The sequence below is a fragment of the Diospyros lotus genome, chromosome 6 (genome assembly GCF_014633365.1).
Source record: "Diospyros lotus cultivar Yz01 chromosome 6, ASM1463336v1, whole genome shotgun sequence".
Lineage (NCBI taxonomy): Eukaryota > Viridiplantae > Streptophyta > Magnoliopsida > Ericales > Ebenaceae > Diospyros > Diospyros lotus.
Window position 1 is genome coordinate 30,800,180 of NC_068343.1, and position 23,759 is coordinate 30,823,938.

At 35.5% G+C, this 23,759-nt stretch overlaps 1 protein-coding gene across 1 annotated transcript; it reads right to left on the reverse strand.

The window, feature by feature from the left end:
* Positions 1 to 8,430: 8,430 nt before the first annotated feature.
* On the reverse strand, positions 8,431 to 21,695 carry LOC127804622 (DNA (cytosine-5)-methyltransferase 1-like). The gene is given in 13 exon segments (XM_052341506.1): positions 8,431 to 8,830; positions 14,070 to 14,288; positions 14,381 to 14,542; positions 14,699 to 14,977; positions 15,056 to 15,253; positions 15,350 to 15,497; positions 15,618 to 15,729; positions 15,822 to 16,023; positions 16,173 to 16,334; positions 16,505 to 18,014; positions 19,232 to 19,875; positions 19,877 to 20,685; positions 21,428 to 21,695. Coding segments are annotated over 13 exon segments (4,650 nt in total). The 5' UTR covers positions 21,489 to 21,695; the 3' UTR covers positions 8,431 to 8,686.
* Positions 21,696 to 23,759: the final 2,064 nt, after the last annotated feature.

Here is a 23,759-nt window from a genome sequence, read left to right on the forward strand (position 1 = left end):
TTGGTGTCCAACCTATTCTATCCCGCAAGTGAACGAATCGTGACAAGTAATACAGTGATGAATAGAGTGTCGTACCCACAAGGACTAACTTTTAACGGTTACTCTAATTGATCTAACCTTAACCTAACACACACATTAACAAAGACTTCAACTGTAATAAAAACTAATTTACTAATAAAAGATGCAAACAAAATAATTTCCTTGATTCCAAAAACTCTCAAAATTAAGGCACTAGGGTTTGTGAATCCACCGTCGGCCTTCTATGATTCAATTATTCATTACTCGAGTCTTGCTATTTCTTATCTTAGGTTGAAAATCGATAATCCAATTACAACCAAAAGGCTCTCTCGATGGTCATTCAGTTCTATATATATATATATATATATATGAGATTAACTATCTCTAGTCAACCTTCGAACATATAAACATGCATTCAATCACGAAGATCATCACATAATGATTTCATAGGGCATAACGTTATCTCTACCTATTATAAGACCTTACGTTGTTTGCTACCATGTCTAATCCATATTGAATCTCTCGAAAGCAATACAAATCACAAATATGTTCCAATGGTGATCGAGTATCAAAACAACATTATGAACATAACAAACAATCAACCCAAATGAATAAGGAAATAACAAACCGAGCAACTTTAAATCAAACCATTAGAAGTTGAGGTTTTATCATTCACCCTAGCTATAAACACTTAACAATGCATTCTTGCAATCAAAAGAAAAAGAAAAGAGTTGGAATCCATAGCAAAGAATTGAGAAAGAAAAGAAAAATACAACCCAATCGTAAAGTCTTCAATCTTCCATCGGTTTCTCTTCCATCCCAAAAACTCTCAAAACCCTCAAGAATAAGTATTTATATAGTGGTTTTTAGGTTATTAAAGTCGTGCATAGTGAAAACTCTCATTTTTCATTGATTTGGACAGAGATAGGCCGAAATCAAGCTTTGATTTGAAGTTCAGAACGCTACCGCGGTATGCTTGTTGCTGCAGACTCGTGAGCTCCAAATAGCAATTCTTAAAGCGATCCTACAGCGATATGCATTCCGTTGTAAGACCATGAGTTCCAGAAACTAAATCTTATAGCGGTCCTACAGCGGTATGCATACCACTATAAGCCCGCTAGCCTTCTTCTTTAACCTCTTGCTTTATCATCTTCCACTTTTTTGCTCTCGATACTCTTTTTCTTTATTTTAAATCAATACCCAACCATGCCTCCAAGCTTTATTTCACTCCCATCATGCACCAAAATCACTCTTTTTGCTCCATGTCTGCTTTGCATGTAACGTGTACCTATATTGATAATATTAAGCCCAAAATGAGTAGCAATCATATTCATTGAATACTTAAATACTAAGCTTGGACAACTAAATAAGAGTACAAAATATGCTGATCAGTTGGAAACTAACTTTTATAGATTTAAGGTTGCTTATTAATTTCAACTCGAAGAACATGTCAGGGTTATTAAGTATGAGCATGATGGTTGTTACTTTCTATAACAATCACAAGTGTAGTTGTTCTGCAAACAATTTTGGTCTATATAAGGATGTGAAAAAAAGGTGAAAAAGAGGTGAAAAAGATAAGAACTTGAGCCAAACAATCTAAAAGGACAAGAGTTTCACATTTATTCACTTTTTACAATTTTTCTACAACCTTTACTACGCAAAAAATAGAGCTTGGTTGTAGATTTGAGAATCCCCCTAGTGTGCCCTATCACTTACTTAGACTGGGCTGGGTTTAGCATATGGCCCCCAACTAGAATCTATTAGTGTTGGGGCCTAGTATAAGCTCAAAAAAGAAATTCAAGAACTCATTAAGGCCTATTTATATTCCAGCCTCCAAAGTTATTTTTTGTTATCTTGTTGGGAAAAAGGTTTAGGAGCTCCTATTTTACTCCAAAAGAAGCAGGAGGCTTGTGCATTGACTATTAGGCCCTCAACAAGGTAACCTAACCGTCAAGAACAAGTATCCGCTTTGATTACTTACTTCTTTTCCCTAATCATTAAGCGTGAGATACTTCTGGAAGTTGGATCTATGATTGAGCAACTATCAAGTGTGTATCACAAAATGACACAAGCCAAGACTACCTATGTGATAAGCAAGCAATACCCATACCATGTTCTGCACCCTTTGTAAAGAGTTATTTCACTCGTACTTCGATGATTGGTGATATATTTTGATCATGGGCTATACCCATTCATTAAACGACCATGTCAGCCACCTCCAAACCTTTTTAAAAGGAAAAATGACCTCTATGTAAAGAAAGAGAAATGCTCAATTAGACAAACAAAAACCCTATTCCTAGGGTATTGGATGGGCAATAGAGCCATTGAGAAGTAGCAAACACCTACCAAGGTGAGTAAGCTAAGATTTTTTTTAACGATTGTGAACTATTACTGGAGATTCATTGTAAATTACTTGAAAAGAGTTACTCAACTCAAAAATTTCCTAAAGAATGATGTACAAACCAATCATGGCACTACATTGATCAGAAAAGTGTCAAAAAGCTTTTAAGGACCTAAAAGCTAGTAGTGATGGATGACCTCATACTATAGTTGTCAAGTCACACAAAATCATTTGAAGTACACATGGATGTATTAGACTATGCATTAAGCAGTGTGCTAGTACAACAAGGTAAGCTTATCGCCTATGAAAGCCAAAAGCATCATAGCTTACACTAAGATTTGATTAGCATGGGGTAAGAACAACAAGGTTAGCACCTATGGTTGAGTGAATAAGGTATTTTCTCAAAAAATAAAAAATTATAAGGCATTTACCTACCGTAGATAGATTCCAAGATAAGGATTCACCTGAGAGATTCAATGAATAGAGAAGTAAGAGCAAACGAGTAAGGCATGAAGAGACTCCGATTTAGGCAAGGTTTACAATAACCTTAATGTAAGAATAGTAGGAAGGTGAATTAACTAAAAATAGGCATCCTATGCAAGCTACAATGGAGATGAGAGAAGAACATCTTAGAACAATCTCTCAGGATAGAAATCAAGTAGGGAATGATATTCTTTTCTATCATAGTAATGCCAGTCTCTACTTTATGAATGATGGAGAGGAGAGAAGAACATCTTAGAGCAATCTCTCAAGATAGAAATCAAGCAGGGAAGGATATTTTTTTCGATCATAGTAATGCCAATCTCTACTTTATCAACGAGAGCAAGTTGGTCAACATCTTAGGAAGAAGAACTTTTCCTTATATATGGTCTTCTCTTTGATTCTACAAATCAGATGTACACTAGAATAAGTCCATTTTCCTTTATTTAGTATTTTTCATTCCTAGCCATTTCACTTCTAAGCTTTACCTTTTAATCTCCTTCTAACCCTATCTTTTTTGTGAACACTCTCTCTCAGAGATCCCGCTGTCAAAGGATTTTGGGAGAAAATCTCAAAAAAGATTGGTACAGATAAATACTAGAGTAAATAAATTAACCCTTTTTTTTTTTACAGCGAAAGTAAAATAAATATTAAAACCATAAGTTTATTTAATACAAACATTAGGGTCTTATTTATTTATAACTCTCAAAATGTTCAATTACAATATAACAGATTGTGACAATCTTGCCTCTACATTTGAAATACTCTCAAAGACTTTTTTTGTTGGGATTGCTCCATACACAAGACTACCCCACGAGAATCAAACTCCATTGGGCTTACCCTCAACCTTTGTTTTCCTTTTTTTTGGAATGATGTTAAAGCAAGTATGGGCCATAAAACTCAGCAAGTATAATTTAAAAGGAACGTGAAGCAATAGAAATCAAAGTATTACAGAATAACTTGACACATTATGTGCACTCATGCCATGCTTTACCCAATCACATAACCTTATGCATATGTATAGATGCACACATATAGTCTTTGGGGTCTACATAAGACATTCTAGCACCCAAGACCCTGAAATATAAGTAAAAATACATATCTATAAACAAATCATTAAATTGTGGATCGAAATCCTTTTTCATGTTAGACTTACACCTACCGAGCTTAAGGATATCTCACGAACATAGTCTGCAACGTAAAATAATTATCATGCACACATTTCAACTCATAAATATATATATATATATATATAATTCGTTCATGATCACATATCCTCAAATATTCCACGCACATGACCATATATGACCAAATGATATACACACCACCACACCCATATTTATACATTAACCACATACATATAGCCTCAACAATGGTCAACCATAATATTAAATCAACAAATACATGCATGATTAACCGATATACAACAAGATGCAACTACACCTATTTTAAATGTGAGGACCCAACATGAGAGAAGTATCATTCCTTTGAAAATATACGGTGAATCAAACTTTATATAAGCTTTTAAATGAGATTCATCAAGTATTCAAGGAAGAACAAAAATTCTAAAATAACAATTAATTTTTCAAAATAAAAAAAGATTTAAGAATTTGTATTTGAAAGAACGACGATATAAGAACTTGCATACAAAAGAAAAGATAGATATAAAACTTGCCTCTTAAAAACAAACGAACAAGAAAGAGAATTTGTATTAATAAGAATAAAATAAGGGAATTTGTCTTAAATATTTTTTCTTTCTATTTTTACTTGAATTGCTAAAGTATTTGAGATGAGCTTGGAAGTTATAAAGGTAAAAAAAATGAATGCATTATATAAGGAAATTGGAAAGGGAGAGATGGATGCAGGAGAAAGGTTCACCTGCCTTCTTTTCTTTTTATTAATTATAATATATTATCATATACATATATATATATATATATACACTAATTTGGCACCGCATGAGAGAAAGACGGAGGAGACAGCTCTTATGCACATCCATCAGCTGCATTAATTTTTCTTCTTTACCTAAAATATATATATAATATTAATATTTTATATATATATATACATATGACATGAAAGGCAAACTCCACATGACCTCCCATCATTTCTCCACCATTTACAATATAATATATAATATATATATATATATATCTTGCATTCACATTTGTTCACATTTGTTCACATTTGAAATTGTGAGAAGGAAACCCTGCGTTACTTGTTCTTTTCCTTTATTTCAATTAAATAATATTATATATATATGTATATATATACACACACCACACCCTCTCTCACTCCCAGCTCTTCTTGTCTCTTCTTTTTCTTTTCTTTTTTATTTATATATATATATATATATATATATATACTATGCATTATTTACCTTTCTCATATGAACCTCCTTCATTAATTGCAATCGGCTTCTTCATTCAATTTTCTGTATTTATTAAATAATTATTTATTTTATTAATTTTTTAATATAATATAATACACATATAATTATTACACACAATATATTATACAAAAATTAATTACACAACAAGAACAATTCTTATAATTCATAGCTTACTAAAATATCATTAATTATTAATAATATTTTTCCCTAACACTTAAAGATAATCTTAATTGATAATTTTTAATGAAGGAAATATAGTCGTTTTGCCCAGAAATAGCCAAATAGTTATTTCGACAACCGAAACGCTATAAAAGGTTGACAACTCTAATTATGTATCAAAAATATGCCATTAGGGCTTCATGAACCTAAATTTTAAAAAAATTAGTATTTTCACTTTAGTCCCTAAACTTTCATAAAATTACAAAATATACTCGAAAATCAATTTTCATGAAATTTCACACAGTCATGATTGATCATGATCATGCATATCCTATCTTCAAACATTAAATATAATAGCTCAAATTGATTGATCAATAAAAATGTGAAACATATGCGAAAATATTGACAAAGTGATCCAAATCTCGTTAATGAGTCATTACATTCTTTTCTTTAAAAAAAAAAAAAGAAAATCAAGGTAGCTTGACTTAGTAGCATAGTTGTTAGGAACTAACCAATCTCTCATTGCTGAGAGTCAAGCCAATTAGAATCGAATAGTAATCTAGTTAAAAGTTAAAGTTTGAAAGGAAAGTTTTTATTTTTTAAGTATTTCTTTAACGAGCTCTTATTGCTTTTCGTGGTGACAAGATTGATACCATACTAGTTAACTTGCTTGTTGTTTTTCCTAATATGCCTTTAATTGCTTTCATCTTCCTATTCATACTAACCACTAATAGATTGAGGGGAGAATGACCAATGACAAAATGTTAGAATGACAATTGAGGGGAGAATGACCTTCCAAGGCCTCTTTATGATGAGAGGTAAGGCAAGACAAAATGTTAGAATAGACCTAGCACGCCATCTTACTTAAGATTCTATAAATAGGAAGAGGTTATGTCAATTGACAGAATAATCACTATTGGAATCAATAAAGTAAGAAGGAAATAATAGAGAAGAGGTTTCGTTTAAGACTGCCCTTTGTGCTAATTGATGTGTAGTGATAAGCCTAAATAAGGATGGTTGAGGGTTGCCTGCAACCAAAAGCAATATCTTACTATGTGAATGCCCGCACTCTACGGAGCTTCATGAATTTGATAGGAAGAAAGAGGTCTAACATAAGATGGGGTAGGAACCTGCAGAAGATGAAAGAGGTTAAAGGTGCCCATTCATTCTGAGTGAATTTATCTTACCTTCAAAAGTGAAATGTGAAAGGCATAGTGGTTTTTCTTTACTTTTGATTGATGAGAAGAAGATCCTACTTAAATTAAAGACGTGATTCATCAAACAAGGGATGAGAATTGAGTAAGCAGTTGAAACCTATTATTATACAATTGCCCACGGACCTATTCCCAATTGTAGAAGCAAATGGGCAAACAGTTGGACAAATGATCGAAGAGTTGCTAATAAAAGCAACAAATATAATTCATTTTCTTAAAAAAAAAAAATGAGAAGGGAACAAAAAAGTAATTCATTGACCAACCAACAAACAGATAAAGTTTATTAAAGCTACATAAATAGACTTGAGAAGAACTAACACAAAACCCCAAACCAAAAGTTCTTTTAAAAGGTCTTCAGGTTAAGGAAAAATTCTCAATGAATGGCATTCGCTCATAGGTTGTTAAACTGGTAAAGGTCAACCTCTATTCCTTGTTAGGAATCATGGCTAAGAGACTTGAAGTATTGTAGATATAAGAAGATCAACTATTTAATGCAGAAAGAAAATGAAGATCCTAGAAGAGCAATCAAATCAATAGATTGACTTCCTTTAGAGCAAGTAGAAGTTCAATCCTTGGTTTTTTTACTACCTATGAAAGGAATCGGTCCAATCTCGGGTTCATAGCTCTTAGAAGCGACTACTCGCTTTCTTTTCCATAAGTTGGTTTATGGAACTCCTAACTCATTTGCCCTAAGCCCTATGTTCCTGTGATTCTTTCCCAGTTCATGCCAAGGAAATAATTCTTCCTCTTAACATTAGAAGGGATTCTTGAGGAACTTCAGTTGAGATTCCACAAGACTAGCTTATGCTCTACCATATAAAGAAAAGAAATTCCACCCCGGTTAATCAAGAGCGAATAGCGAAGAGTAATAGCATACTTGACTTTCCCCTCCCCTTTTATTAGGATTGACACCCTGGCAAGTCCATCTTTCTAGGTTTGATAGGCTCGATGGGTTTAAGCATGATCGATAGGGAGAGAGAGCTTAGGGTAGTGAGACTAAAAAGAGAGGCCGGTAAGGTCATCTTATAGATAGAAATGGAGTAGGGAGTTGCAATAGGTGTTGGGGTTAGTCTTCAATCTACCTTAGTTGAGCTTTAACTCGTAGCATAGGAAGGAGCAGGCAGTCTTGGTAGAGAATCGATTGGAGCTCTAATTTATCATCATAGCTTTCGAGACTAGAATTCTTTCTCTTTGCCTTTGGTTTCGATTTAACTTTATGAAGAAGGTCCTTTTAGAGATTCATCTTTGAGCACCTTTGTTTCTGCACTTTCTTTAGTTGAGGGTTCCAAACCTCATTGGATGAGACGAGAATCCGCATTGGATCAATTGCTAATCGACGAGGGCAGAGGAAAAAAGACGAGAGAGCAAGCCCCAGGAGGCTGGTTCGCAGCTACCATGCCCGTAAGAACCACTTATAAGACACGCAGCATGGCCCGCACCCTAGGTAAATATTTTTAATGGGTAGAGTAACACCCATGTACCCACTAGAATTAATGGGTCATACCCATTTGCCCACATACTCAATTTTCACCTATTTAGTATGCTTAAATGGGTACAGTTAAAGAGGTTAACCCGACCCAAATTGTCATCCCTGGGAATGGTAATGAGCAGAGCAAAAATCATTTACAAAAAATAAATGGGAGGAATTGAATCTGTCCTTGGCTTGTCTGCATGCCACCTACAATTGTATATAATAATAGTATATAATTAAAATTGAAAATGCTGTTTGTACACTAGTTGTGCTTCCACAATGTAATCTATTATTCCGTTGTTGTGTACAATCAAGTGCACTAATTAACTTCAAAAAACACAAACATTTAAAGCAATTAGATCTTGAATTTAGTTTTAGTCAAGCCAGCTGCTATGTTTAACAGCCCCCAAGAGCTGGTTGATGGAAGCCAACAACTGAACTCTGCTAACTTCATTAACATACAACAATGGTTATGGTTGGTTGAACAATCACCAACCGAATAATCCTCTATTAAATAAATGCTAACGATTACCTTCCAATTTAATTTTACATTACCTATTTTAGGCAACCTAATGGAAAGAGATCATCATCTAAAATAAGGATCAGCTTTATTAGTTGCTCTTCTTACTCCTCATAGTAATAGCCTCTTTGAGTTTCCTCCCAAGTGCACATGCCAGAGGGGGAGGAACAGCATTCCCAATCTGCCTGTGCTTGTGTAAAATGTTACCAGCAAACTGGTAGCTGTCTGGGAAACCCTGCATTTTTTACCATTACCAAATCAACAACCAATAAACATCATTAATTCCCTAAGGTGGAAGATTGCCTTCACAATCAGATTAAAATAAGCAAGGTAATAATGATTACCAAGATGACAGAAATTTGAAGACTTCAAAATGTATTTCGTTTTCCAGATTATTTACTTAGCCTTCACTTCATAGTTCTTTTAATCCAATTCCAAAGTAAAGAAGGAAATTTTGTAACCCAATTCAAAACACAGATGAATTGAGATTTCTCTACAAGTAATCCTCGTTATCTTATTCTTTTCTTATTGTGAAATTAAGTGTAATAGAGTTTTGTGTTAAGGATTTTTCCAGTGTAAACCTATTTTACAGGGTGAATTTTTTATGCTCACACAAGTCCATTGCCAAACAAAGTTAAATCCATGTGTCTAATTCTTTGATCATGTACGAGTACAAAATTTATTTTCTATTCAGACTTCCTATCAAGTAATTTCAGAGCCCAAAGAATCAGTGATTCCAATTCAAAGCACAGGGGAATGTTGGGTTTTCTTCCACGAAACTGTGGAGGAGGAAGCCAAGCCAACCCATTCCGCAAACAAGAGGCCAAACCGACCTGGCAACAGCAACCAACCCACCAGTCTGATTGTCGTCATTATCAGAAGGTGACTGACCGTCCGACCAAGAACGGCACCAGCGACCCCCAATTGAGAAAACCCTTTTGACCCAAAGTGTTGATCTGATCTGATTGTTGAATCGCAGAGCCTCGCCAAAGAACATCACCCAGCACTGCTGGCTTAGCTCATCCCATTGTCATCCACTCACCAGCCTCTATCACCTCTCCATCCCCGTCTTAACCGGAGAGCAGAGACAGAAATCAGTTGCCCACCCTTTAATTTTATGAAGTTAAGCCTCCGTCACAATCATCCTTTGGTCCAAGCCGTGAAGGAGATGCACTACCAACCCTTTCGTCGTCACATTCTGGAGTGGATGTTCATAGTCATGCCAGTTGGCTTCCTCAGTGGGTACAGCCGCAAGGGACAACCCCATTTTTCTTTTGGTGACTTGAGATGCCTAGAATTTCTCTTCTGAGTGACAATCCTCTTTCCAGCCAGACACCCAACCAATTCTCGGTTGTTAAAAAAAATAAATTTAAATAGGTGAGTCTAGATGCATGACTAGGAATGTGAAGTGAAGAGTCATCTCGATTAGATGTATGTTAACAGTGGGATGTGAGTATTTTAATTTTTGGTTAAATTAAAATAATTTAACTAAATTAATAATTTTGACCAATTCAATTTGATTCAAATTGCAAGTGAGTTGATTTTTAAATTTGATAATTTTCATTGTTTTGGTTCAATTGGATCTTTGTATTTAAAAAATTAAAATAATTAAACCAATTGAAATGTCAAAAATATTATTTTTGCACTTAGTTATTTTGATTTTTAGGTTTTTTTGGTTTTTTTAATTTTTTTAGTTTTTTTATGGATTTGGTTTTTTTTATTTTTTTATTTATTCAATTTTAAAATATATTCAATTAGATAGTTCATTTTTGAACTAAACTCAATCTACTCGATTTAAACAATTCTATCAATCTGAACCTAAATGTTCATCTCTCTACAAGGTTGTGCGTTGGGAGTGAAGTGGATCAATCATTGAATTGCCAAAACATATTCCTTGCTCTCCTTGTGATTCCTTGAGGCTTCCATATCTTCCAACATCCGCTATAAGAGCTTATCACATAAAGCAAGTTTGATTTGAGTTGACATCGGAACCATGGTTGTCTAAGGAGAAGGATCATTATTGGGGCGGGTGAAGAAAATTTTCTATTTTCCAAGTTTGTAGATAAGAAAACCTGTTGACAGCGCTTGCTGCATGTGTAACATCTCCAGGTTGGTAACAAAAGAAAACCTGTCAAGAAGGTGCAAGTTAACACACAGACTCCACATAAGTGAGGAGGTCTTCTGTGAGTGACACTTGAGTGTCTGCAACAGGCAACTATTTTGCAAAGATAGAAATTAAAGCGCCTGTGGTTTTAATGATCCTTTAAAGATGGTGCTCGAGGAGTTACTCAATTGAAGTTAAACCAAGTAAAGTCTGTTGCACCAAAGTTAGAGAGCAGAAGGCACGCAGACATCTAGGGAAAGATGGAGTAACAAGGGGCTACAGACAGATAGGGAACAGATGAGCTTTCTACAACTTGTTAGAACACCAAGGACGGAGGCACATGGATGTTAAAGAGTATGGTGAATGAGAAACCACTCAGAGTCATTATGGTTAGACCACCTTGGAAGAAGGTGAAATCACTGGATTAAATGCAAGCCTGGAATGATGCTACAAAGCTTTAAAAATATAATAATTAAATAAATTAAAATAGAAAATCCTACTTTTTGAAGTTAAAGCTAAAAAAGTAACATAATATTATAATCCAACAAATTGAAAACTCATTAAAATAAAAGGTATAAAATTCTCAATAAACTTTTCTAATTTTTCTAAAAATATTGCAATAGTATAATGAAAAAAAAATCATTTTATATGTAAATTTTACATATATTATTGATGTGTATATAGACCAAGATCTAGTTAAATAGACTCAAAAGAAAACCTAGAAGGAAATGCTAAGGAAAGCCTAGGGAAAAGCCTAAGGACAAGACATGGGACAAAGAGATCCACCTAATGAATAAGTATCGGTCCAATCACAAATCCAAAAAAAGCCAGGCCAAAAGCTAAAAATAAAACATAAGGAACAAAACAATGAATAAAGCCATAAAGACTCCCACGAGACATTCTCAAAACAAAGAAACGCAAACATATAAGAATGCTTATCACAAACTCCTCCAGCTCAATTATAAATAAACGAACGCTCATTTCAAAAAAAGTAAGTCACTTCTTCCCATTCAAAAGCTCTACTATCTCTTCTGACTACAAAAATCTAACCTAAATATCAGTGTTTGCTTAGAGAATACCCAAAACTCTCTAATCATTTTTTTTCTTGGAAAGTTATAACCACTTAAAGATAAATCCCTTAATATGAATTTTATTGTTGTATTCAGACAACAATTATCTTATTTATATAAATGATAATCTAATTATATTCCTTAATTAATGATCAGTACATAATATCTTTTAACTTTATTGTGACTCCATAATTTCTTAAATAACATTTGTTATCATCTTGACTCAAATTTTTAAAGGGATGATTACATATAATATTATTTTTTCTCTTAAAACACTTATCTATCATATTAAAAATTATTTTGATCATAGGAAAAAAAAACAGTTTGATTATAACATAAAAACTACCAATATAAAAAAAGTAAGTTATAATAGAGTTTATGTGAGAAGTAAACTTCACATGAAATTGATTAAGTTTTCAAAAAAGAATATTTATAGTTTAATGAATTTTCTTCATGGTTTAGTGAACATTTTCCATTACTTTCATCTTTCTTGCCTCTTTCTTTTCCATCATTTCTTTTTTTCTTCTTCTATCAATTTCAAATCCTCAAACATATATACTAAGGTAATGTTTGTTAAAATGAACAAGATAAACTTATATTAAAATATTTTTTGAATCAAGATATAAAATGGTCAAGATAAAATTGAAAAGTATTTCAAGATTTCTATTAAACTATTTCACAATATGCTACAGTACTGTGGCTTTGCCTGTGATTTCATGTTTGATAAAAGTTTGTGAGAAGTCTATAAATACCCCGCTAAGTGGTCATGTGTTGTAGCATGGAATGGATCAATTTTTGAATACAACATATTCCTCCCTCCTTGTAATTTCCTTGAGGTTTCCATATTTTCCAACATTTGGGATCAGAGCTTATCATATAATCACTCGCAAACATGATTAAAGTGAGCAAAAGCTTCTCTGCCATCTTTTCCAATAGTGGTATCAGACCCCATCATACTTCCACCATTGGTTTGCCTCTGTCAGATTCAATAACCCATTATGGATTCCAAAAACAACTGCAAACTAGTAACCTAACTCACCAAAGCCTCTAACTCGATTCAATTCGGTAACTTTGACCCAACCTGGTTTGACAGCTTGACCCCCCTAGTTGACCAAGCTTTGACCCAATTTCCTGTCTACTTGTCTTATCTACTACAAAGATAAAGTATGTATGGCAACTAGAGACTGTTAAGGAAGCTATATGATTTAAAGGTTTGGATAATGATTTCAGTATAGACAATCAGATTCCTAAGGATCACATATATCAGACACGCTGACCAAGTCCTTCATTTTAAATGCATTCAAGCATTATTGATTAAATTATATATGTTTGTGTAACATTTAAAATAGTGCCCTCCTTCCAACATATTGGAGAGGAGATTTTGTTTGTTTTAATATGTTTATGGAAATCAAACCAAGGTTTAAGAATTGCTGAGATTTCCATGAAATCATATTCCTTCAACTCAATCCGAAAGAGTTGTAAAATAGAGCAAGGAGAATTTCATATATTTCTGTGTAAAGAGAGAATACATTTATACAAGTTTTGATTTCCTAAACTTAGCCAATCCAGATCCTACAATCAAGCTTCTTGATTGATGTTTGATATCTTACAACTACAACTACAGCTTTATATTAATTTACATATTTAATCTTTCCATATTTACAACAAGAGTAGAGATAAAAAATTTATAATTCAATCAAAACTCAAATGACTTAAGAATTTTAATTACTTCTTTCTGTATTAGTACCTTATTATGTAATTTTCAGTGGTGACCATTATAGAATTGTTCACATGGTGGATTTTCTTGTCCTCTTTCTCTTGTGGATGTACACTATGCTGAACCAAGCTAAATCTCTCTAATTCTTTGATCTTCTGGTAAGTTATAATTTTTTTTTTTTTTTTTCTGTTTTGATTTATAAGTAACTAGCTTTCAAGCATCCTATTATCTTAACCTTCAAATTTTAGTTGCTACTTTATATTAGGCATAACAGACAGCTATGTCAAAACATAATGCACGCAGGTATAGAGAATATATACAGGAAATGAAAGTGCACTCGGCGATAGCTTAGTTTTTAGCGTAGGATAGGATCCCGATACTTTTGCCTCATTAAGTTTGTCCGCTTAGGTCACAGATTCCTAATTGACCTTCCCTGAGAGGACCCCGAAATTTGAAATTCTAAAAAATAGTTGCTTATTAACAAATTGGCAAAATTATAGTAGTAAGTTAATCCTGTAGAAACTGAAACTGACGTACTTTAAAAAAAAAAAGAAGAAAAAAGAACTGAAACTGAAGAACTTACTTGAGAACGAGCACATTCACGGACAGTAACAATCCGATCCTGCAAGGGGTGAAAGCACATTCCCACCTTACCCATTGGCTGAGGGTCCGTGATGGAAGTTGGAAAGTTGCCCTCCCAATCCAATCGTCCAAATAGTCCCTTCCACTGGTTGTGCCTCTTAGCCGTATTTGGCAGGCACCAAGGTATCAGATCAACTACTTGCCCAGTTGACAGTTTAACCTGCAGTTTCAGTGAAAGAAAGACACGATGGTTCGGATTTCTGCTCCAGGAATGGATGGACCCCCAGCTGGTAAAAGTTAAGTTGATGATACCTTTTCATCTGGAAGGTCATGCCAATCAGCACCGGGACGCTTAGGAATTCTCTGACACCGAATGAGATTGAGCTCATTCATTTCTTTTGTGATATGATCAGACAAGACCATTGCATTGCCGCGAATTTTCTTTTGGAACCACGAGACAGGGGCACATTCGTACTGGTCATGGAAATGATATAACAACGTAAAACATGCAAGAGAAGGAAATGCCGATTAAATCTGTCAGAGGCTTTGTCGGACAAAGATTAATTATTAGTCTTGCTGCTTTATGAATGAATATACAAGTTCTATATATATATATATATATATATGTACCTCCAGATTTGTCTTAGATGCTCCATTTGCAACCGCTGGGAGATCTCCAATGGTATCTCTAACAGTAATTGAACGGAATGGGGCTCCTGCAGCAGTACTTCGCACAGCAGCATACTGAACATTTTCCGACAATGTTATTTTCAACTCTGGAACAGCAAAGACATGCATTGGCTCTGGCCATTCTGGCAGAAACTCTTCTGGAGATGCTGCCCAAATAAACGCTCGCTTCCTAGACTGAGAAATTCCAAATGCTCCCGCCTCAAGGATGCCAAACCTCACCTAATTAATTACAAGTAGTTAATATATTTATATATATATATATATACAAACTCAGAACTGTCTTGTAGCATTATCCACCTGGTAACCCATCTCCAGAAGCGAAGCTACAGTTAGACGAAACGTCTGTCCTTTATTGAAGGAGACAAAGTTTCTCACATTCTCAAGAAGGAAAAACTTTGGCCGAAAATAATCGGCAAAGGATAAGAATGCCAAAATCATCTCGCACTGGACTTTACTCCAGGTGCTTTGGTTAAACCTGTTCATTCCCGAGAAACCCTGCAAGAGGAACAGGCTACTGAATAACCATTATAACAGTGAAACTATCAAGGTGCTAAGTCCTGCACATGAATGGAGATCCTCAGCCTAGCAAACCTGACAAGGAGGGCCTCCGTTGATAAAATCCACTTGTCCTGGCAAGGGCAAATTATCAAGCTCCTTCTCAGCAAGCGATGCAGCTAACTCAGCAGCCTCAGGGGTAGAAATACAGTCATCCACCTCGCCACACTTCTCCATTATAGCCCTGAAATATAAAAGATTATCATCACAAGTGTGTGTGTGTGTGTGTGTGTGTGAGAGAGAGAGAGAGAGAGGGGGGGGGGGGGGGGGGGGGGGGGGTTCTGACAAATAAAAGATGATCCACCTTAAAATCACGTTGCAGTTGTTGGTGAAAACTAACGACTCTGGATGATTGAGTTTAAATGCATCTCCTGCAGCCTCTTCATACTCAATTGCCCATTTGGTAACTGAGGCACCTACATAATCCAGACCAGCGTTTGGCTAGATTTCAAGTCCTGCTGGTGAATATGACAAAGTAATTATAGGTTTGATAGAAATAAGCACATACCAGACTGCTGCAGTCCCTCTGACAAGCCCCCACAACCAGCAAAAATGTCTAGAGTTGCTAAGCAGTTATCCTGAGACAGTTCCTTCTGCCTCACAGTTTCTAGATCATCTTCCCCTTCTTTACACTTTCCCTTTTTCTTCCTAGAAGTGGCATCATCATGAATGTTCCCTGTTGAGTACTTTAACTTGATGTCAGATGGCAACTGTTCACAAATGAGATTGAAGAAGATCAGAATACAATATGAGAAGGCTTTCAATAAAAAATCATTGCAAAAGGAACCCTGTAATCAACTAATAAAGTTAGTTAAATAAGTTAATGGGGATAAACTATCAGAAATCCAGTATGTGACACCTGCTTGAGAGACCCCCTTGAAGGATTATAGAAATATTCACAAAAGAAAATATGTTCAATAAGTGCAGGGACATCTGATGGAAGATCACTCTTCTTTCTAACTTCACATTTCCCTTCTATTGTCTCAGCAGGCAAAACCGTTGTTTCTTCACTATAATATACCTGATAAACCAAATAATGAAACTATTAAAATAATAATTGCTGACAGAACTGTCAAGAAGAAGTGCATAATATAAGAAATGCAGAAGTACGATAATCATATTAAGTCAACTTAAGGTCAAGTGATCAGTTGCAAGATGTATATAGAGGGTCGTCTTCGATATAGCTCCTACCTCTCTAATATCAGAACAGTATGCTTTCTCAGCTGAGATGTCCTCTGGTCTGAAAAACCTCCTGACCTTAACCTCAGTATATCTTGCATCAGCTTGTTTAACTGTTTTAGGAACAAGAATTTGAAGCAACTGACACACAACATAAGCATTCAAACCCACATTTCTCCCACCCTTGAAAGTATCACTCTCCACTCTTTCTGCAGTAAAGTGATGGGGGCTTATGTAGACAAAATCATGAATGGCATACTCAATTCCCTTATAGAATAAACTGATCTTGGATGAATTGACTTTAAAACTTTCCTTCTCACTCTGATCTTTTCTTAATTTGCAGGAGTTGCAGACCCCAGAACCAAGACCCATGGTACCGAGGGGAAGACTAAAGAAAGCACCTCTCTCAGGCCAATATAAGCTTTTACAGTAATATTCAATTTCCAATCCCTTCCTCTTTCTCTCTTCAGCTCTTGCTCTATCAATTTTATCAGCATTGGCATTGTCTTTCCGGTGCTGATGTCCCCAAGGAATTGATCGTATATCCAGAACCACCTTTTGTTTGACATCAACCAATTCGAAGTCCATGCACTCATTTGTCAAAAATAGCTCTCTCTCATTGGCTGCATTTCCAAGGACAGTGCAGAATCCTCGTTGCATCATTCTTCCATGAAACATTTTGCTTTGATCCAATGTTTCAAACATGTACTCTACAAGACAAATGGAAGAACGGCAATATTCCTCAGCTTCTAACAAGACAGCATCCCCAACGACAATTACCTCACCACGAACATCTGCTTGACGATATAGAACTTCACCCAAAGATGTTTTGCCTACTGACTCTCCTTCCCATCTAATTTCCTCTCTCCTTGAACTTGATTTAATTTGCCTTGATACTGAACTAGGAGTCAGGGTTGCCTTTGATGCCACTAATAATGTTGCCTCCTCAGCATCATCCCCTTCACTTTCATCTTGCTCTTCAACTTCCTCTTCATCATTCACTTGAGAGTTAATTCCCTCTTTTGAATCCTCTGGTGAGTAATTTGAGTAGTACTCACCCCAGATTCTGTTGATTAATTTTGTTGTCGTTGCCTGCATAGCCTTCCTCTTAGACATGATGGGTGCCATTGCTGCTCTGGGATTTAGGTTGAGTTCACCCCTCTGCACAACCTTCTTCTTCTTCACTATCCATTTAGTGTGGTGCCTCTCTTCCATTTTTTGGGCCAAACCAACAACAAATGCACACCTTTTAATCTTCTCATCTGGAAATTCTGCAAATTGTTGCAGTATTATCTGTCCATGAACAACAACATACCTCTCTACAAGTACTGGATTGGATGATATGTAAGCAGGATGATTCCTTTCAAACTCAGAGATTCTTTTGATGATATCTGCAAAAGAAAGACGTGATACTCGGCTCTGTTCTTTCAGCAAAGTAATTATGCTTATTGCAAGTTTTGCCGTTTTTAGAACTGGTTCATACCAAGGAGCATACTGCTTTGATGGCTTTCCCAGCCTATACCTGTCAAATGGAAAAAAATGGCATGATCAATTCATGCCATATTATAAAAGCAACAGCTAATAATAATAATAAAAAGAAGAAAAAAATCATGCCATATTATAGAGCAAACTTCAGATCTGGCTAAAATGTTATACCACTAGTGCATGATTCATGAGCAGCAGAGTTACTATTAATGGTTATTGCGTTATTCACTACAAGGCCAAATAAATCTACAACATAGCAGTACTTTTCTCTAGGTCACTTCCAGTCCAGTAGCAAGAATCCTCTTGGAAGGATGTCAAGCCAAAAGACCACCAATTTAAACTACTTCTAAAACATCTTTGAAACTTATAAATAACCTCTCAACAGTCCAAGGCTAAAAAGTACATGCATTATTACTCTCTCTCTCTCTCTCTCTGAATTATCAGACATTACCATGAAGTTTGCAAAACAATAGAAGCATGAGTGGTGGAAAGGTAAGGCAGGGATCTCCCTGCCCTAAACTCCAAATGAATATTTTCTAGATACTATTTTTGGATACAAAGCCAAAACATCTTCGTAGTTATAATTCATTTCATGTTATGTTATGTCACTTCAAACAAAAGATGAATTCATTGTCATTTCAGTGACATGTGAAATGTTCTACAAAAAAAAAAAAAAACACTATTCTCCTTGTCAACTGCAATATAGTAGTTATATTTGGATTAGGACTTCTTGCAGCCTCCTGGTCTCTTCACACTAATGCAGTGTCCAATCATAAGAAGATTTTCACATTAAAAAGCAGTAAAAGATCCAAGAAATAGAAGAGGGGAAGAAAAAAGGCAAGCACAAGAGAAAAAATGAAGACAACAGTGATCATGGCAGGAAGGAGCAGAAATTTCTGACAGATCAGTTCAGGCAGCATTTCAATGGAAATCATTTAGTTTCATTCATTGAAATGGAACTTAATTTATCAACTATCTTTAGCAGAACTATTATCTGGTAGCTTTTATCAAAATTGTTCAGTTGTGGTGGTTCTTTTCTTCCTTGCATTCCACATTCGTCATTTCAATTAAAAGAAGTGCAGAAGCCAGGTCCATGGTAGGATCATACCCCACCCCCCCACACACACACACACAAAACACTATCTCCATCACTGACTGGATAGGAGCAGAACTTTTGTTTCATGACTTCAAACGGAAGAAATGAAAAAGAATATAACTATGAAACTTTTCCTGCTTATGTAAAGATGTAAATACCAGGCCATATCTGTTCGGATTGATATGAAAATCATTGAGGATCCAAATTCGATCATCCATTCTTTAATTGCACTCAAATATATTGGAATTCCATCTACATTGGTTGTCCCCAAGCCACTCGAGGAAGATTGACTAGAGTCAGCATCAAGGCAGAACCCTGTTCCATCATCAGCAGTCATCACCCCCGAACCAAATATGGTTACATCAATATCAGCACATGGTTTCATTGGAAGAAGCTCCAATGAAATTAATCGTGAGTCTGAATTGTAAAGGGACCAGTTGTGCAGCATTGATCTAGGCAGTTCATCAGGATTACAAATATCAGTGTCATTATCAAAGACTATATACTCATCAGTCTCTTCATTAGAAGTTCTGTAGTATGCCGGCAATGGATAATCATTTGCAATCTCATCCTCGTTGATCTTTATGTAGAATTTGTTCCGTGAAGAGATAGGACCCTGACCTCTTTTCTGCTTCATTGAAGTCCAGTATTCTTCTTCCTGTAATAGCCTTGCCAGTTTCACATCTTCATCTTCATCCACTATAGAATTAAATGAGCCATCTTTTTGTTGACCAACTCCATTAATAGACTCTGAACCAATCCTTAGACTCCCACCCTGATGATGATCCTTTTGCTTGTCCAAAATTTAAAAGCTTGCTATTCTCATCTCTAAGGGCAGCAAGAACAGGTATCTCTACAAATAGTTGATCACTTTTGCCACATGTCTCATCTAAACCCACTAGTTGGTTATATATGAACTCACCCTGTGAAATAACAAAATCCTTGATAGGGACCCCACGAGAAAAGCACTTTCTTCCATTTAGCGTGCGGACAACCCCAGCAATCAACTCATCAAGGCTTATGTCAGGGTTTCCTCCAGAGGCCTTGGACAGTTTCTTGTAAACCTCAATGCAGGCAACAGCCTTGGCAAAGAAATGATCATAAAATTTCTTATAGTTACTTGCTGGTTTGATGCAATCATAATCAGCAATGTCGGTTGACACCCAAATCACAGGGGATCCATCTTCATAACCAGAGATTGCCCATGATTCTATCCGTCCAAACCCTTCACATCTGAAACCTGCCTCCTTATCTTTTTCCAAACTTCCATCAAGGGGCAAAATAAGCCCAGAAATGAAGATATCATCAACTTCCAGCATTTCAAAGGGATGGGGGATACCATTTGAATCATGAAATACAAAATCTGTGAGTCTTCTACATGGTCGACCATTCTCGTGTCCATCAGTTAGTCTCACAGCTACAGCTTCTTCATCTACAGTATGGTCCTTTTTCTTCTCAACTACCGAAGATTTTGTTGATATACAAACAGATTTCTCTTTAAAATTCAAACAAGCAGCAGCCCGTTTTGGCATTTTCCGGGAGCAAGCAGCAGCCTCTTCAATTTTCTGAGATGCATTTCGCTTTTTCCCTTTCTGGCCAGTTGACTCAGTCTCTGCAATTGTAGGAACCACACATTTAAGTTTACCATTATTGTTGTTCGCTTCTATAACAAAGGAACAGCAAAAATGCCAAGCTAAAAAATTAAGGAAATTTCAATGCAGGGTAAGAGATGATTGGAGACGGGATACTGGTTGCCCATGAGATGTCTGCTATGTACTACAACCGTGAAGAGAGGTTTGGATAAGAATGGTTGGAAGCAACCATCAAAGGAAAAAAATAAAAAAGTAATCGAGAATGGCAGTATTAGATGATTAATAAAATCATTCTAAACGCAACCATACCACAGACATACGCCCCCACGGGCCCCACCAAACTAATATTATTAACGTAATGAAGGCTCAAAAATTTAGGAAAATGAATTTGCATTCGAAAACAGAAATCAATTGAACGAAATCATTCGTGGGAAAGCCCTAGAAAACGAGAACGAAAAGAAAGCAAGGGCCTAAGTGGGATGATGTTCCGATTGATTCGGTACGGTAGCTGCAACATGAAAAGAAATTTGACAATAGAAGTCTAAATCGCGAAATAAAATTTCAATTTCTGAAGGCACAGAAGTCGGAACAAGGAGATATCCTTTTGTTTTCCCCATTAGGATGGAACGTATAAATGTATGTATGCAAGTACGTATTGTGGTATGAATGAGGCAATATTTTGGTTTAATTTGCAGAAGTGAAGAGGATAAGAAAACGGAATCGAAGGGGAAAGTAGAGCATCAAAACAAGAGCGGAGATTACCAGTAGGACTTGGAGAGGAGGCGGCGGCAGCATCCATGGCGATGGCAGTAGCAGATCCCATATGTTGCGTGCAGTGTTGTTCGATCCGATTTGACGATTGATTGATTAAGCAGCAAGCATGGAGATGGAGCGCAAAAGGGGGATTTTGATTTTGGAGAGAGAGAGAGAGAGTTTCAGACGCTTCTTATTGCATCATATATATATGGTGGTGCTGCTGCTGCTGCTGCAGCGTGTAGGCTTGCAGAGGCGGGAAACTGGAGGAGGAGGGAAACAAAAATGCTTCCCCCGCCAAACCCAAATCTTCACTATTATTTTCTATTGCCAAAACTAAGTTTACAAATTATTATTATTAAATTATTATTATGGTAAATTGTCATGCCAAAATAAATTATTTATAGTAAGTATGCCTTTGGTATACGTCACTTGAGCGGATATAAGTCTTAGATTCGTTATTATAGAATATATGGAATCTACGACAAATATAAATAACATAAATCGAGTCTCTGATTCGTTGCAGATATATATTTTTTCAAATAACAGAATACCGTTACCTAACCTCAAACAAATAATTATGTTGTCGTAAAAATAATTAATACCTACACGATGTCACACACCTTTGAATCTATTCAAATTTGCCACATTTATTCCTTGCCCCTACCTATTATTTGACTTCTACAAAGTTGGTTGATTATTATCTTGTCTCTCTCATAATTTGCCATGACTATTAAAATATAAAGGGAAAAAAGGATTATTGCATTTATTGTGTAAGGATATGCAACATAAATATGCTTGTAAACTTTGGGTAAAAACCCTATTTTCTTAACTACTTACCTTGGGATTACATTGGTGGTGCACACTTACTCGAAGTGCCTACTGTGGGTACATACCTTATCCCAAAGCCAGCTTAAGGCATAGGGCAATGAGGCCTATGCCTAAGCCCCCCTAAGGGGGGGGGGGTCCTAAAATAGCAAAAAGTTGCAAAGGTCGTCGACCCTACCTAGAAGAGGCGAGGTCGCCGGTGATCGATCAGTCGGTAGTCCCCCAAAAAAGAAGGCCCCAAAAAATATGCAGAGGCAGAGGTCGCTCACCATCAGCCTTGCCTAGAAGAAGGTGAGGTCGCCTGCTAACTGCCAAGACTAAGAGCAAGAAGAGCCAGGAGAAGACAACCAAACACGGAGATGCCTAGTCACCGGCGATGATGTGAGAAATAGAGAGATTGCACAGCACTAACACCGCTCTGTTAGCCCGTTGGCCTTGTTGACGCACTACCATCGGATGCCAACCCCTTCATTTCCCTTACCTATCGCGGCAACAATAAATATGGGTGAGATGCAGATGCCACGGCAATAAATGTGTGACATTTTGACTTTTAGCTTACATGTGATATAAGTGAAAGAGAGAGAATGACTGAGAGAGGTGTAGGCTCACACTCACGGCTGCTAGCTGACATAGCTTGCTTTTAGTTCTAAGTTTAGCCATCACTTATGAGATATGAGATGGGATTTGAGTAACGACAAGAAATTAAACTGTTGAAATTGAAACAAGACCGTCATCTCATAAAATGAGAATATAAAAAGACTTGAGTGAGCTTCAATTTAACCTCTCACCCATATTTTTCTCTCTCTCTCTCTGTATCCAATTTCTCTAATTTTTTATAAATTATATTTTACTACAGCCTACATAATATATGGCAATTTGGCATTTCTCTAATTTTTTATAAATTATATTTTACTACAGCCTACATAATATATGGCAATTTGGCAACACAGTAATTGACTTTATTTTTGTATTTATCTTTCTGTTTTTTTTTTATTTTTATAGTATGATTAGTTTTTAATGGAGTATATTTTGATTTATTTTAATATTACGATTAGTTTTTAATGGTGTATATTTTGATTTTTTTTTTGCAAATAATAATATCAAGTTTTATTATTATTTCATTAGGAAGTACATTTAAAAGAGTATAACCAGGTGCTGCTCTTCCTACTTCCTTGCATTTTTAAAATTATTTTTATTTAAAAAAATAATATTAAAGGGTTTAAATAAAAATGTCTAGTAGAAAGTATGATTCTGGATTTGAAAAACGTAAGAAAAAATAAAGGTAGAAGAATTAATTCAATCTCAAAAATGTATACTTGATAGATTTGTTATTAATACTAAACACCAAATATTAGAAAAACCAAATGAAGATTTAAATAAAAAATAGATGCAAATTGTGAAGAAATTTTTGAGGATAACATTTTAAATTCACCAAAAAATAATGAAGAATATGATGAAAATTTAGAAAAAGATATTCTAATCGACAAGAATAAAAATGAAACAACTATTAAAA